Source organism: Agrilus planipennis, unplaced genomic scaffold (assembly GCF_000699045.2).
Source record: "Agrilus planipennis isolate EAB-ADULT unplaced genomic scaffold, Apla_2.0 scaffold153, whole genome shotgun sequence".
In the NCBI taxonomy this organism is placed as follows: domain Eukaryota; kingdom Metazoa; phylum Arthropoda; class Insecta; order Coleoptera; family Buprestidae; genus Agrilus; species Agrilus planipennis.
In genome coordinates this window covers 316,942-333,926 of record NW_020438996.1, presented here as the reverse complement: position 1 = coordinate 333,926, position 16,985 = coordinate 316,942, and the positions used below count along the sequence as shown (strand labels likewise).

General features: G+C 38.7%; 1 protein-coding gene across 2 annotated transcripts in view; it reads left to right on the top strand.

The window, feature by feature from the left end:
• The first annotated feature begins 444 nt into the window (after positions 1–444).
• LOC108738059 (serine/threonine-protein kinase 33-like) overlaps positions 445–16,985 on the top strand; it is a 33,861-nt gene continuing 17,320 nt past the window's right edge. Inside the window, exons 1-4 of one of the 2 annotated variants that reach the window (XM_018471284.2) lie at positions 445–733; positions 823–1,042; positions 1,148–1,385; positions 1,472–1,642. In XM_018471284.2, coding sequence (XP_018326786.1) covers positions 869–1,042; positions 1,148–1,385; positions 1,472–1,642 — 583 coding nt within the window. In that variant the 5' untranslated portion in view covers positions 445–733; positions 823–868. The other variant, XM_018471283.2, reaches the window with a different exon arrangement.

The following is a 16,985-nucleotide window of genomic DNA, read 5'->3' as shown; positions in this document are numbered from 1 at the left end:
CCATATTTTGCCTACTATAACGTTGCACATTATCGCTAATACTTAGTAAACAAAACTGTTAATAATAATACTTTCACAATGTAATAGTGGGGTCGCTGAAAGCTAGCCCAGGTAGCTGCCCAACATGCAACGTTCCAACGAGCAATTCCATTTAAAGTGTGTTTTGAAAACGGTCAAGTTCAGCCAACAAGCGTTAAAACCTTCAATATTTCTTCAACTATATAAATAAACATCTCGTTAATATTTTCGGTAGTAACAGCACATTTGAGCAATGCAATTGTAGTCAATTTTTCCGTGCAGTACTGCACGTTTAATACGCTCCTCACCGGTTAAGAGTTTGGCCGAAAATTGTCTCCTTTCTTTTCTGGCCTAGTGCTATTCTTTTCTACTTTGCGCCGGTCAAAGTGAAGGTCACATCGCTACAGAAACTAAAGGAAGTATACTTCTAATTGACGGACACAGCCATCAAGTGTGCATGAAATAAAAGCAGGTGCACATGGAGGTTCCTTTATTTTTTCATTCTTTCTTTTAAAAACCAGAATTCCGATAAGCTTGTCTGATGTATTCTGTTATCTACATGTCTAAAACTGTTAACAATTCATATGCCCAACAAAAAATGTATCAAGTGAACACTATAGCAGTAAAAAGTCAAAACAAAATTAACCAGAATGACATTTAAGTTTACATTATTAATTAATTTTTCATGTCGGTGCCAAACGATAAACAACGAAATGTACGTTTCAAAAGTAATTGTATGTTGTCAGGAATAAGACATTTTACAGATAGAGCCATCAACACAGATTTAACTTACGTAATTTTCAGCTACCCATATCCAATGGTGTTACTAAATATTAAGTTCTAGGCGTCAATGCGACTAAAAGAAAGAAACGTTATGCAAATAAGAATAAGAAATATTGAAGAACTAATGGATTGTTTCATTTTCGGAGAAGAATTGGGAAGAGGAAATTTCGCCAGAGTAATTTCGGTCAAAGATATTTGTACTGATAATCACTGGGCCCTTAAAATAATCGAAAAACCTAATGTAGGTATGAATTAAATAATTGTTACGAACTTTAAAGAAACCATAAGACAACCGAGCCGAACGTTTCCCTTATACAAAACATGCTTTTTAGTTTTTTTCTTTTAGACATTTGATAAAATGAAATATATACAACATGAAATTGACATTCTAAAATTAGTTAATCATCCTCACATAATATACCTAAATAAGATATATGAATCTTCTTCCCAAATTTTACTATTATTAGAAAAATGCGCAAATACACTACTTTTGGAATATAAAAGACGAAGAAAATTTAATGAAAAAGACGTGAAGAAAATGATTCAAGAAACGGCCAGTGCAATAACATATTTACATAAGCATGGTTCGTTAAAATCTTTTTTTATATACAAATACCCCATTATCTTTAATTGATTTGATTCTCATGTCAATCGAAGTTTTTCATTGAAGATATTGTGCATCGCGACCTTAAGTTAGACAATATATTATTGGGAAAAAATCCAAGAGATCCTAAAGACGCCCTCTACGTTAAACTGAGCGATTTCGGATTGAGTGCAATGAAATCAGGTGTGGGCATATCATCTATGTTCCACGATTTCTGCGGAACGTTATCCTATATGGGTAATAATAAAGTAATAATATTTATTTAGTGAAAGTAGTTGAGAAATGGTAGATTCTGATAGACATGAAGGCCTCTGACGTTCACGACTCTAACGTTTATCGTGGTGGAAGGAGAGAATTACATGTAGCCTTAGCTCGACCTAATCTGGGTGGAAAATCTCCCCAAAGCTTACAAGAGCACCAATATTGTTAAGTGCTAGGGATGCTCGCCTGTCACTCTGACGGCCCGGTTTCTGTTCTCGGCCGATTCAGTATTTTTCTTGTTAATTTACATTTATTTTTCGCTAATTTCTTTCTTCTTTTTAATGTTATACACTTGTTGACGGGTAGGTTAATGGTTAGTATAGGTTGTCCTGATCATCTCTAATTATGTAGACAAAGATAAAAAGTATGTATTAGTCCAGTCACTTTAGATTTAAAAAAAGCTTGGATTAATAAATAAAATACAATTTCTAATACGTGTGACTTTAATTTGTTAAGAGATAAACAACTGAGTTCCAGGAAATCAACATTTTTATCGCACGTCGGATTGAATTTAGCGCTGGACTTTCGTTGGACAGTAGTATCATTAATATTAAGGCATATTTATGATGTAAATTACGAAAAAATTGTTTATAAACGGAGCACAATTTTTGTTGGTAACTTTTTTTTGTATTTGATGTTATATAAAACAAAGAATATATTGTTGAGTGTTATTACTCAAGTTTTACAAAAAACTAACATAATAGTTTTGAGGAAAGAAAAAAAAAACTATTATAAAAAAACACAAAAATCAGGTAGATACAAACTGCTCAACGACTTAACAAATACTGAAAATAAACTGAAGTCAGCTAACTAAAACAGTTACTCCGACCATGTATATGCATTCGAGTAATGGATAGTTGAGCAAATCTAGAGATCGAAATATCTTGTCGCGTTGCCACGGATAACTACATTAATGTACAATTGCAATTGCAATTGCTTCTACCGTACTGCCTAAGCAAACCAATGGTATATCCCGATTGAGGGAGCTCAATTTGCTTCTCACGTTGATTTACTTCTAATCCAAAACGACACTCCGCGAGCCACAAATCCATTATTTCATAATCTTTCTGTTTTTAATTTACCAGAATGCTTTACGTCATTAGACGCGACAAGACTATCGTCTACATACACTAATACTATAGTAGTATAATACAACTCTCATGCTTACAAATAAATAAACATGGTTCTTTTTTCGTAGACTCGAAACCATTCGTAAACTATTGGCGGCCACCACTTCTTAAGTGTTCTAACAATTTTTGGTAATTGTCTAGATGATAGCCCCCACCCCCTTTGGGTGGATGGGATCGAAAGAGGAAGTCTCCCCCACCACTGTACCATAAAAAGTTCGTGGCGGTCTCACGACCCATAAAAAGTTATGGGGGTTAGATGATGGCCCTCCACCCCCTTCGGGTGTGGGGGTGGGGGGATCGAAAGAGGGTGGTCACCTGAGTAAAACCCCATAAAAAATTTGCGGCTGTCTCACCCCCATAAAAAGTAATGGGGGTTGAAAGTTGATTATTTTGACAATTTTCATACACTATAATTCAAATAAAATTCAATAAAAAAATATATAACCTTCTCAATATTTTTATGTATTTTTCATTAGTTTTACCTTTGAATATTGTTTAAGAATGACTATATAACTATTTACATGCCTATAAATGTATAAAAATAGGCATATTTATTAACTTTGAACCCCCATAACTTTTTATGGGGGTGACACCGCCACGAAATTTTATGGTACAGTGGTGGGGGAGACCTCCTCTTTCGATCCCTTCGGAAGTGGGGGCCGTAACTAACGCCGTACCTCTGACTGTACCCCTTTGCCACCAATCGGATGCGTATTATAGTGTATTAACGTTGCAGAATGTTGTAAATACTCCTAGACGATTGGTCACATAAGTTGTCGACTCCAATTGTCGATCCACACGTCTAAACGTAGAAGCTCAGGATTTATCAGTGTTATTAAAAAGACTGATATTTTTTAATTTTTCTTCATGGGCTATTACGCTATTGATTTGATTGCTTATGAGATATTAAAATCAATTAATAAAATGAGGATATTTTTGAAATACAAACATAGCAATACTATCCTCTTCTGTGAATTTAACTTGCAAGAAGCAGCGGTAGCTGATACAACAGTATTATTTTCACAACCCCTTTCAAATATATCCCAAGTATTATTTTTGACTAGCGATGTGACTTCATTTTCGATTGCATCTAACCATTTGTTTAAAACCTCATTATTAAGCGCTTCTTTTACGCTAATTTCTGCTATATTAGAAAACACCTCATCCTCAAACTCGTCTTCATTATCAATTATCATTTGATGTCAGACTTAGCGACTGACAGAACTTTCACGTCGTACACGACTTCCTATTCGAATTACATATTAATCACATTTTTTAGGTTCCCTTTTTCTGGAATATTCACTTGGATTTCAAGTCACAGATCTCAGAGTCAATTTCTTTATTCGACCCTTTATTCAGTACAAGCTACCTTTGATCCGAACAGCTCACATTATTTCATTTGTATGTCTACTTTTCGTATCGAATGACGCCGTCTAAGTTGCTTGTGGTTCCAAAAAGGTAAAGCGGCCATTTTTCCTTTTTGGAATACTTTGTAACGGGAGAACTGTTCCACGTTAATTACGTCTATTTTTGGTAAAATTTTGTCATCTACTAGTTTCACAAGGTCTTGTCTTTCGTGTTAGAACTGTAAATTGATATCTGTTGGTCTGCTGGTTACTGCTTCGGCACATTTGACACTTTTGCACCACCCTTACGGTCGGCAATCATCATTTTATCTGCTTAAGAGCGAAACACGATGGCACAATCTTTCTTCAAAACTATTTCAAAAATTTTTGCAATTGATATTACATTTATTCATAAGTTAGGCACATGTTAACTTCCCACTAACACACTCAGTTTAATCTTGCCTTTAACTTCTGTAGTTGCATCACTCTCGAGATTCAGTCATACCTTCAACGCCTTATTTTCTTTCTTCGGCGGTGCATTATCACCACACAGGTGCAATGTGCACCAACTATCCAAAATCCGTGGCGTGCTTCGGTTTTCGTCTTCGCTTCACACAATTAATTCACGCAGTTCTCTTCACAACTCTCTTTAAGTTTATTTACATTTTTACTTTTGGTAGATCATAAATGCTATTCTTAATAGATTGATAAACTTTTCAAATTCATTTTGCTGATATTATTTGATCCAATTGCAAAATATGCGGAAATGATCAAGAACAATGCTAACCGGATTTATATATTTTATGATATTAACAAACGGTAATACCTCATACCATAAATGTAATTATATGATAAATTCTAAGAATAACATTTCATTTAATACCGAACCACAATCACTGAGTGCCTGCTTCTTCTGTGTAATTTTCTAAGCCTTCAATGCATTTAACAACACCAATAAATTGTAAAAATATGACTTTCACAGTCTACTTTTCCACATTGTGTCTGTTAAAGGCTTCATAATAAGCCTTAATTTGGCTTTAATTAATTCCCAGCATTTGCTGGAAATTACAAATAATTTTTCTGAATAAAACCAAAAAATATTTTTGCTGTCGCAGAAAAATTAGCTTACGTCTAGTCTACCAACAGCAAATTCCAACCATCAACGAAAAATGTGTATGGTTATCATCTTTGGGATCATTTGCATTATTTTTATTTAACTGTTATGTAGGGCCGCTTTCAACTGTATCATGACGGTAAGAATCCGTTATAGAAAACGACTGCATTCCCGGATCCGAATTAACAAATGCATGCTTAGCTACATCGCTGCTAACTGGTAGAGAATATATCTCAATATTGTAATGTTCGTGGGTTCAACAAAATTAACTTCTAAGACTGATAACGACAAAAACTATTTATTTACAGTAATTATTAAAGAACGTAAAAATACTATTAAATTATTACTAAACTTAGGTTATGAATGATTCTATTTATTTATTTCACTGCTATCACTGTCAATTTATTTCTGGATTCACTTCTGCAACGGTCAATTTATTTCTTCTCTTCTCGGCGATCGTTTCTTCCCTTAAATACTCCTTTGTTTACTTTCGGGAGCGTTCTCGAAATATCCGGATAGTCTCTTTTTTTCATTGAACTGTTTAAATGCTTTCCCAGAACGCAGGTACGACACACACATTTACCAATACGGCGCACCTGAAGAAAAGCGCCTGCGGCTAGTCGGCGAATCGATAAACTGTTCACGCACACGCGTGCTCGATCGCACACAAACACACTCGTGCTCGCTACACTGTCCCCTCCTTAAGGATGTTTCGTCTCGAAACATTTTCACTTTCCGTTTCGCAGGGTCATGCCGGAATCTGCAGTTCTCGCCCTCTCATGATTGGTCCGATTCGGGTTGCTACTGCGTCCCAAAGGACTCTGTAAGTTGGTTTATCAGAGAATCTTCCTTTAGTAACTAGGTAATAGATATTGCGTCGTCCGTCAGGCAGCCACAAACACTCTTCTTCCCTTCTGTACTTGGTCTTCAAGATGTCCCAAACCGCCAAATCTGCGTTTGGACTCGGACGCGATACCACGGCTCATTCTGAGATCCTTTGAAACGCAATGGGTCAGAGAGTATGCTTTAGGTATAGCAAAGAGGTCTCGTCGGATTTCTTGCGTCACTCCAAATCTCCTGTTAACCTGAGGGCCTTCCTTCATGAATTCTTCGAATGTGGGCTCGGAAGGAATAGTTCTTCATTTACACCGGTGAATGGAGCCAAGCGATTAAAATGGACTACCTTCGACATCCCATTTGGAGTTTTCTTAATTCGATAGATTACGTCGTAATCCTCTTCACTATCTCATAAGGTCCTTCCCAATTCTGTTGACAGTCCACGACAACGACGAGGATTATACAACCAAACAAGATCTCCAGTTTGGTAACCGCCTGCTGAGCTTTGATATCGTTCTGTTCTTTAATCCTGTCACTAGCAATCTGCGTATACTGACAAACCGACTTGTGAATATCTTTAAGCTTAGTCATCTCCTGGTTTACAGCCGAATTTGAGGTCACAAGGTAGTCGAAACTCCGTTCCAAAAAGTACACTAGCAGGTGTTTGGCCAGTCGTTTTGTGAACAGATGAACGGTATGCCATTAAAAATAAAGGCAAATAGTGGTCCCAGTCCCTTTGGTGATCAGACACTACTTTGGAGAGATATTTAATCAAGGTCCGGTTCATTCACTCAAACATGCCGTCCGATTGTGGATGGAGTGGAGTAGAGTAGTTCGAGTTTTCTTTATTCCTAAGAGCTCGCATATTCCACGGAATATAGCCGAACCGAAATTCCTCCTTTGGTCTGAGTGCAACTTCAAGGGCACCCCAAAACCACTGATTAAGTCAACTATGGTTTCCGACTCCTCGTTCGGAAGGGCATAGGCTTCAACTCACGTGGTAAAATAGTCCATAACGACCACGATGTACTTGTGACCTTTCTCGGACTTTGGGAATGGACCCGTCACATCGATTGCGATTCGTTCGAAGGGGCCACCGACATTGTATTGACGCATTGGCGCCCTTGGCCTTTTCTGTGGTCCATTACTCGCGGCACAGGTGATACACTTCTTACACCAATTTTTGACATCTTCCTTACAGTTCACTCAATAAAATCGCTCTCGAACTTTCCCAAGCCTCTTATTCACTCCAAAATGGCCACCAGATGATCCATCATGAAGATACTGCAACACCTCTCTAACCTTGTTTCGAGGAATCACGAGTTGCTTCCTATCTTGCTCTCCATCTGTACTTTCAACAACACGCTTCAGGATGTCATCCTTCATTGAGTCTCACTGAGCCCGTAAGAATTTTACTACTTGGGTACAGGAAGAAATTTGCTACCACATTGGTCGTTTTCCGTCTCTTTCCATTCCATTACCTTCTTCAAGCCCGGTCGGTTTCTTGGTCTTGTTTTATATTTTCAGGTATCCGCTCGTCATCGATTACCGTGACGCGTCGAATTGCCTCTTCACTCCTTTCCATTCGATCACACTACTTGCAGTCTGTTTGACAAATCTTCTGAAAAGTGCATCGGCATTCTTGTGTCCGGTTCCAGGCCGATGCTCTACGTCAAAACCATATTCCTGTTGGTGACGTCGAGTATTTGGGAAGGAGTACTTTTCCTACACTACCTCCTCGTATGACCTAGTTCACCGCAATTCCAACATCTTGGCTTTCCAGTTTCTTTATCGAACTTGGAGATGATTCGGCAGACGGTTTCTTCTAAAAATTCTGACAAATCCGTTTCTTCACACAGTAGCCGAACCCTTCCCTGTTTGCTATAGGCCCGTTTAACAGTTTCGTACTCCAATGCACGAGCTAATGCATCAGCTAGCATCTTAGGTCGGTCAAGGCGTATTCATTGTTGATTGTCACTGTCCTGAAGACCATCAGTAAATGCCTCCACTGCCAACTTTTCCATCAATTCTTCTGGAGTATTAGGATGGGTCAGTCGAAACAGTCTTGCAATATCGGCCTCGAATTCTTGTAGTATTTTCGTTAGTTTCTGCTGACCGGTTTTCTGTTGGATGTGATACACCGCTGTTAAATGAGCCTCGTCGTAGCGCAACTCTAACCGTTTTACCAACTGTTCATAATCCGCCAATTCTTCCGGGAAAAGGGTGTTCAAAATTTTACATGCATGTCCACGAAGCGCAACGGTCAGCGCAGTGGCTTTTTCTTCAGGCGCCCAGTTATTCACCTTAGCAACCGCCTCAAATTGCTTGTGGTATGTGGTCCATGAGGACTTTCCGTCAAACGTTGGTGGTTTTACTCGTGTTTTTAACTCTATACCGCTTCCTTGGCTGATTTGGTTCGTTGAGTGTACTAAATGCGCCAACGTCCCCTTCGATTGGTTTTATCTTTCCATTAAAAATCAATTCGTCCAGCACACTTATCTTCTCTTCTGTTTCTTGAATATTCTTATTAAACATTTCTTCCCATTTACGTTTCAAACTTTTACTATTTTCCTCCAATTTTTCTTCCAATTTATTTTCCAAACTTTTACTGTTTTCTTCCAATTTACGCTCAAACTTTTACTATTTTCTTCCAAATTTTCTTCCAATTTATTTTCCAAACTTTTACTATTTTCTTCTAATTTATTTTCCAAACTTTTACTCTTTTCTTCTAATTTGCTTTCCAAACTTCTCGTCATTAGCGACAATTCGTCTCGCTACAATATCGTTTTTCCGGGGTTGTTAACCAGCCAATCATTCTGATGATCCAAACACGGCCACATCTAATGGCTGCAGCCGATGGCTGATGACATCCGGGAGGACAACCTTCTAACATAATATCTTTAAATCTAACCCGTGGAGATATGAAGACAGGCGGAAGATGGTTACCTGTAGCTGACACAAATGCAAGCATGGTGACTAACTGAGCTCTTTCTGCAGAAGTAGCATGAACAATTTGTTTAGCACCACGTGGAGCAATAACATTGGGTAATTCAGACATTGTTGTTAAGCAAGTTTCATCAGCATTGAAGATCCTGTCTGCTGTAAAACTGTATGTCTTCAATACTTCTTCAAATTTATCGAAAAATTTTGTAACTGTTGTAGCATTAAATGTTGTCGCCCTTGTTAAGTTAGTTGTCTCAGGTCTCCGAAGGGGCAGTACACTGTGACGTTTTATAAAATGTTTCATCCAATCTACTCCCGCACTTTTATCGTTAATCCAGTTTGTGGGCACTTCTTTTCCCAATTTTAATGCATACCGGTATGCGGACTCTCGAGTTTGACGATATGCTAGACCAGAAGCCATTTTCGATGAAGTAATCAGAGTAAAAGAGTTTTCTTTTTCAGTTGTGAATACTGTTCTGTTTCCAATGTTGGGTTCATAAAAAAAAAGAACTCGGCAGCATATTTTTTGCTTTAGTAACTAATCTAGCTAACATAGACCTGGCTTTACTAAACTCATTTATCACTGATGGAATTGATGATTTGCTTTGCAGTACAATGTTAACTGCTTCTATTGTATAGTTTCCTTTGTCTTTTTCATTGTCTTTTTTGGCGAATTCTCCATTCTAAATAAAAATGGAAGATAAAATATATGGTGTACTTATAAATGTTTTTGCGTTTCAAAAGATCTCAGAATGAGCCGTGGCATCGCGTCCGAGTTCAAACGCAGATTTGGCGGTTTGGAACATCTTGAAGAAATACTGAAGGGAAGAAGAGTGTTGTGTCTGCCAGACGGACGACGCAATATCTATTCCCTAGTTGATGCTCTGATAAAACCAACTTACAGAGACCTTTGGGACGCAGTAATGGAACTTCGCGGACATCTTCTGGAGAATAATCTACAGAAGCTGGCGATTCCGAAGCTTGATTGTGGACTGGACAACCTACATTGGAGGATCGTACGGAACATGATCGAAGTCTTGTTTCGCCGTACTGGAAAGGACATTTTGGTTTGCAGTAACAACCCGAATCGGACCAATCATGAGAAGACCGTGGACTGTTACTTCTATTTCCGGAGCGGATGTCGTGAAGGCGAGAACTGCAGATTCCGGCATGATCCTGCGAAACGGAAAGTGAAAATGTTTCAAGACGAAACATCCTTAAGGAGGGGACAGTGTAGCGAGCACGAGTGTGTTTGTGTGCGATCGAGCACGCGTGTGCGTGAACAGTTTACTGCTTCAGAATTTACCTGCTGTTGACGTCGACTACTTGGGAAAGGAGTACTTTTCCTACAATTCCTCTTAGTATGATCTATTTCGCCGCAATTCCAACATCTTAGCATTCGAGTTTCTTTATCAAACTTGGAGATGATTCGGTAGACGGTTTCTTCTAAAGATTCTGACAAATCCGTTTTTTCACACAGTAGCCTAACCCTTCGCTGTTTGCTATAGGCCCGTTTAACAGTTTCGTACTCCAATGCACGAGCTAATTCATCAGCTAGCGTCTTAGGTCGGTCAAGGCGTATTCGTTGTTGGGTGTCACTGTCCCGAAGTCCTTTCCATCAATTCTTCTGGAGTATTAGGATAGATCAGTCAAAACAGTCTCGCAATATTGGCCTCGAATTCTTGTAGTAATTCCGTTAGTTTCTGCTGACGCGTTTTCAGTTGGATGTGATACACCGCTGTTAAATGAGCCTCGCCGTAGTGCAACTCTAACCGTTTTACCAACTGTTCATAATCCGCCAATTCTTCCGGGAAAAGAAAAAGGGAGAGGAGAAGAAATAAATTGACCGTTGCAGAAGTGAATCAAGAAATAAATTTACAGTGATGGCAGTGAAATAAATAGCGCAGTGAATAGTGAAATATCAACAGTAGTGTTGTTTGTTACTATGTTTAGTAATAATTTAATAGTGTCTTTAAGTTCTTTAATAATTAGTGTAAATAAATAGTTTTTGTCGTTATCAGTCACAGTTTTTTTTTTCAGTTACAACTGGTGTCAGGTGTGGGGTTGAGTAAAAGACATTACAATGGCAAAGAACTTGTACGAATTAAAAGTAGCTGAGTTAAGAAGAGAATTAGANTTTACATGCTTATAAATGTATAAAAATAGGCATATTTATTAACTTTGAACCCCCATAACTTTTTATGGGGGTGACACCGCCACGAAATTTTATGGTACAGTGGTGGGGGAGACCTCCTCTTTCGATCCCTTCGGAAGTGGGGGCCGTAACTAACGCCGTACCTCTGACTGTACCCCTTTGCCACCAATCGGATGCGTATTATAGTGTATTAACGTTGCAGAATGTTGTAAATACTCCTAGACGATTGGTCACATAAGTTGTCGACTCCAATTGTCGATCCACACGTCTAAACGTAGAAGCTCAGGATTTATCAGTGTTATTAAAAAGACTGATATTTTTTAATTTTTCTTCATGGGCTATTACGCTATTGATTTGATTGCTTATGAGATATTAAAATCAATTAATAAAATGAGGATATTTTTGAAATACAAACATAGCAATACTATCCTCTTCTGTGAATTTAACTTGCAAGAAGCAGCGGTAGCTGATACAACAGTATTATTTTCACAACCCCTTTCAAATATATCCCAAGTATTATTTTTGACTAGCGATGTGACTTCATTTTCGATTGCATCTAACCATTTGTTTAAAACCTCATTATTAAGCGCTTCTTTTACGCTAATTTCTGCTATATTAGAAAACACCTCATCCTCAAACTCGTCTTCATTATCAATTATCATTTGATGTCAGACTTAGCGACTGACAGAACTTTCACGTCGTACACGACTTCCTATTCGAATTACATATTAATCACATTTTTTAGGTTCCCTTTTTCTGGAATATTCACTTGGATTTCAAGTCACAGATCTCAGAGTCAATTTCTTTATTCGACCCTTTATTCAGTACAAGCTACCTTTGATCCGAACAGCTCACATTATTTCATTTGTATGTCTACTTTTCGTATCGAATGACGCCGTCTAAGTTGCTTGTGGTTCCAAAAAGGTAAAGCGGCCATTTTTCCTTTTTGGAATACTTTGTAACGGGAGAACTGTTCCACGTTAATTACGTCTATTTTTGGTAAAATTTTGTCATCTACTAGTTTCACAAGGTCTTGTCTTTCGTGTTAGAACTGTAAATTGATATCTGTTGGTCTGCTGGTTACTGCTTCGGCACATTTGACACTTTTGCACCACCCTTACGGTCGGCAATCATCATTTTATCTGCTTAAGAGCGAAACACGATGGCACAATCTTTCTTCAAAACTATTTCAAAAATTTTTGCAATTGATATTACATTTATTCATAAGTTAGGCACATGTTAACTTCCCACTAACACACTCAGTTTAATCTTGCCTTTAACTTCTGTAGTTGCATCACTCTCGAGATTCAGTCATACCTTCAACGCCTTATTTTCTTTCTTCGGCGGTGCATTATCACCACACAGGTGCAATGTGCACCAACTATCCAAAATCCGTGGCGTGCTTCGGTTTTCGTCTTCGCTTCACACAATTAATTCACGCAGTTCTCTTCACAACTCTCTTTAAGTTTATTTACATTTTTACTTTTGGTAGATCATAAATGCTATTCTTAATAGATTGATAAACTTTTCAAATTCATTTTGCTGATATTATTTGATCCAATTGCAAAATATGCGGAAATGATCAAGAACAATGCTAACCGGATTTATATATTTTATGATATTAACAAACGGTAATACCTCATACCATAAATGTAATTATATGATAAATTCTAAGAATAACATTTCATTTAATACCGAACCACAATCACTGAGTGCCTGCTTCTTCTGTGTAATTTTCTAAGCCTTCAATGCATTTAACAACACCAATAAATTGTAAAAATATGACTTTCACAGTCTACTTTTCCACATTGTGTCTGTTAAAGGCTTCATAATAAGCCTTAATTTGGCTTTAATTAATTCCCAGCATTTGCTGGAAATTACAAATAATTTTTCTGAATAAAACCAAAAAATATTTTTGCTGTCGCAGAAAAATTAGCTTACGTCTAGTCTACCAACAGCAAATTCCAACCATCAACGAAAAATGTGTATGGTTATCATCTTTGGGATCATTTGCATTATTTTTATTTAACTGTTATGTAGGGCCGCTTTCAACTGTATCATGACGGTAAGAATCCGTTATAGAAAACGACTGCATTCCCGGATCCGAATTAACAAATGCATGCTTAGCTACATCGCTGCTAACTGGTAGAGAATATATCTCAATATTGTAATGTTCGTGGGTTCAACAAAATTAACTTCTAAGACTGATAACGACAAAAACTATTTATTTACAGTAATTATTAAAGAACGTAAAAATACTATTAAATTATTACTAAACTTAGGTTATGAATGATTCTATTTATTTATTTCACTGCTATCACTGTCAATTTATTTCTGGATTCACTTCTGCAACGGTCAATTTATTTCTTCTCTTCTCGGCGATCGTTTCTTCCCTTAAATACTCCTTTGTTTACTTTCGGGAGCGTTCTCGAAATATCCGGATAGTCTCTTTTTTTCATTGAACTGTTTAAATGCTTTCCCAGAACGCAGGTACGACACACACATTTACCAATACGGCGCACCTGAAGAAAAGCGCCTGCGGCTAGTCGGCGAATCGATAAACTGTTCACGCACACGCGTGCTCGATCGCACACAAACACACTCGTGCTCGCTACACTGTCCCCTCCTTAAGGATGTTTCGTCTCGAAACATTTTCACTTTCCGTTTCGCAGGGTCATGCCGGAATCTGCAGTTCTCGCCCTCTCATGATTGGTCCGATTCGGGTTGCTACTGCGTCCCAAAGGACTCTGTAAGTTGGTTTATCAGAGAATCTTCCTTTAGTAACTAGGTAATAGATATTGCGTCGTCCGTCAGGCAGCCACAAACACTCTTCTTCCCTTCTGTACTTGGTCTTCAAGATGTCCCAAACCGCCAAATCTGCGTTTGGACTCGGACGCGATACCACGGCTCATTCTGAGATCCTTTGAAACGCAATGGGTCAGAGAGTATGCTTTAGGTATAGCAAAGAGGTCTCGTCGGATTTCTTGCGTCACTCCAAATCTCCTGTTAACCTGAGGGCCTTCCTTCATGAATTCTTCGAATGTGGGCTCGGAAGGAATAGTTCTTCATTTACACCGGTGAATGGAGCCAAGCGATTAAAATGGACTACCTTCGACATCCCATTTGGAGTTTTCTTAATTCGATAGATTACGTCGTAATCCTCTTCACTATCTCATAAGGTCCTTCCCAATTCTGTTGACAGTCCACGACAACGACGAGGATTATACAACCAAACAAGATCTCCAGTTTGGTAACCGCCTGCTGAGCTTTGATATCGTTCTGTTCTTTAATCCTGTCACTAGCAATCTGCGTATACTGACAAACCGACTTGTGAATATCTTTAAGCTTAGTCATCTCCTGGTTTACAGCCGAATTTGAGGTCACAAGGTAGTCGAAACTCCGTTCCAAAAAGTACACTAGCAGGTGTTTGGCCAGTCGTTTTGTGAACAGATGAACGGTATGCCATTAAAAATAAAGGCAAATAGTGGTCCCAGTCCCTTTGGTGATCAGACACTACTTTGGAGAGATATTTAATCAAGGTCCGGTTCATTCACTCAAACATGCCGTCCGATTGTGGATGGAGTGGAGTAGAGTAGTTCGAGTTTTCTTTATTCCTAAGAGCTCGCATATTCCACGGAATATAGCCGAACCGAAATTCCTCCTTTGGTCTGAGTGCAACTTCAAGGGCACCCCAAAACCACTGATTAAGTCAACTATGGTTTCCGACTCCTCGTTCGGAAGGGCATAGGCTTCAACTCACGTGGTAAAATAGTCCATAACGACCACGATGTACTTGTGACCTTTCTCGGACTTTGGGAATGGACCCGTCACATCGATTGCGATTCGTTCGAAGGGGCCACCGACATTGTATTGACGCATTGGCGCCCTTGGCCTTTTCTGTGGTCCATTACTCGCGGCACAGGTGATACACTTCTTACACCAATTTTTGACATCTTCCTTACAGTTCACTCAATAAAATCGCTCTCGAACTTTCCCAAGCCTCTTATTCACTCCAAAATGGCCACCAGATGATCCATCATGAAGATACTGCAACACCTCTCTAACCTTGTTTCGAGGAATCACGAGTTGCTTCCTATCTTGCTCTCCATCTGTACTTTCAACAACACGCTTCAGGATGTCATCCTTCATTGAGTCTCACTGAGCCCGTAAGAATTTTACTACTTGGGTACAGGAAGAAATTTGCTACCACATTGGTCGTTTTCCGTCTCTTTCCATTCCATTACCTTCTTCAAGCCCGGTCGGTTTCTTGGTCTTGTTTTATATTTTCAGGTATCCGCTCGTCATCGATTACCGTGACGCGTCGAATTGCCTCTTCACTCCTTTCCATTCGATCACACTACTTGCAGTCTGTTTGACAAATCTTCTGAAAAGTGCATCGGCATTCTTGTGTCCGGTTCCAGGCCGATGCTCTACGTCAAAACCATATTCCTGTTGGTGACGTCGAGTATTTGGGAAGGAGTACTTTTCCTACACTACCTCCTCGTATGACCTAGTTCACCGCAATTCCAACATCTTGGCTTTCCAGTTTCTTTATCGAACTTGGAGATGATTCGGCAGACGGTTTCTTCTAAAAATTCTGACAAATCCGTTTCTTCACACAGTAGCCGAACCCTTCCCTGTTTGCTATAGGCCCGTTTAACAGTTTCGTACTCCAATGCACGAGCTAATGCATCAGCTAGCATCTTAGGTCGGTCAAGGCGTATTCATTGTTGATTGTCACTGTCCTGAAGACCATCAGTAAATGCCTCCACTGCCAACTTTTCCATCAATTCTTCTGGAGTATTAGGATGGGTCAGTCGAAACAGTCTTGCAATATCGGCCTCGAATTCTTGTAGTATTTTCGTTAGTTTCTGCTGACCGGTTTTCTGTTGGATGTGATACACCGCTGTTAAATGAGCCTCGTCGTAGCGCAACTCTAACCGTTTTACCAACTGTTCATAATCCGCCAATTCTTCCGGGAAAAGGGTGTTCAAAATTTTACATGCATGTCCACGAAGCGCAACGGTCAGCGCAGTGGCTTTTTCTTCAGGCGCCCAGTTATTCACCTTAGCAACCGCCTCAAATTGCTTGTGGTATGTGGTCCATGAGGACTTTCCGTCAAACGTTGGTGGTTTTACTCGTGTTTTTAACTCTATACCGCTTCCTTGGCTGATTTGGTTCGTTGAGTGTACTAAATGCGCCAACGTCCCCTTCGATTGGTTTTATCTTTCCATTAAAAATCAATTCGTCCAGCACACTTATCTTCTCTTCTGTTTCTTGAATATTCTTATTAAACATTTCTTCCCATTTACGTTTCAAACTTTTACTATTTTCCTCCAATTTTTCTTCCAATTTATTTTCCAAACTTTTACTGTTTTCTTCCAATTTACGCTCAAACTTTTACTATTTTCTTCCAAATTTTCTTCCAATTTATTTTCCAAACTTTTCATCAGTTGCGACAATTCGTCTTCGAAAAGGGACGTTTCAGGATCATGGCCATCTCATTTCAACGCCTCCGCGAGCCGCCACTGAAGTTCCGCTTTGTTACCGCTTGTCGCATCATCCCGTTCTTCCAATTCTCTTCTACTTTTAATTCGTACAACTTCTTTGCCATTGTAATGTCTTTTACTCAACCCCACACCTGACACCAGTTGTAATGTTCGTGGGTTCAACAAAATTAACTTCGAAGACGACAAAAACTATTTATTTACACTAATTATTAAAGAACTTAAAAACACTATTAAATTATTAAACTTAGGTTATGAATTATTCTATTTAATTACACTACTGTTGA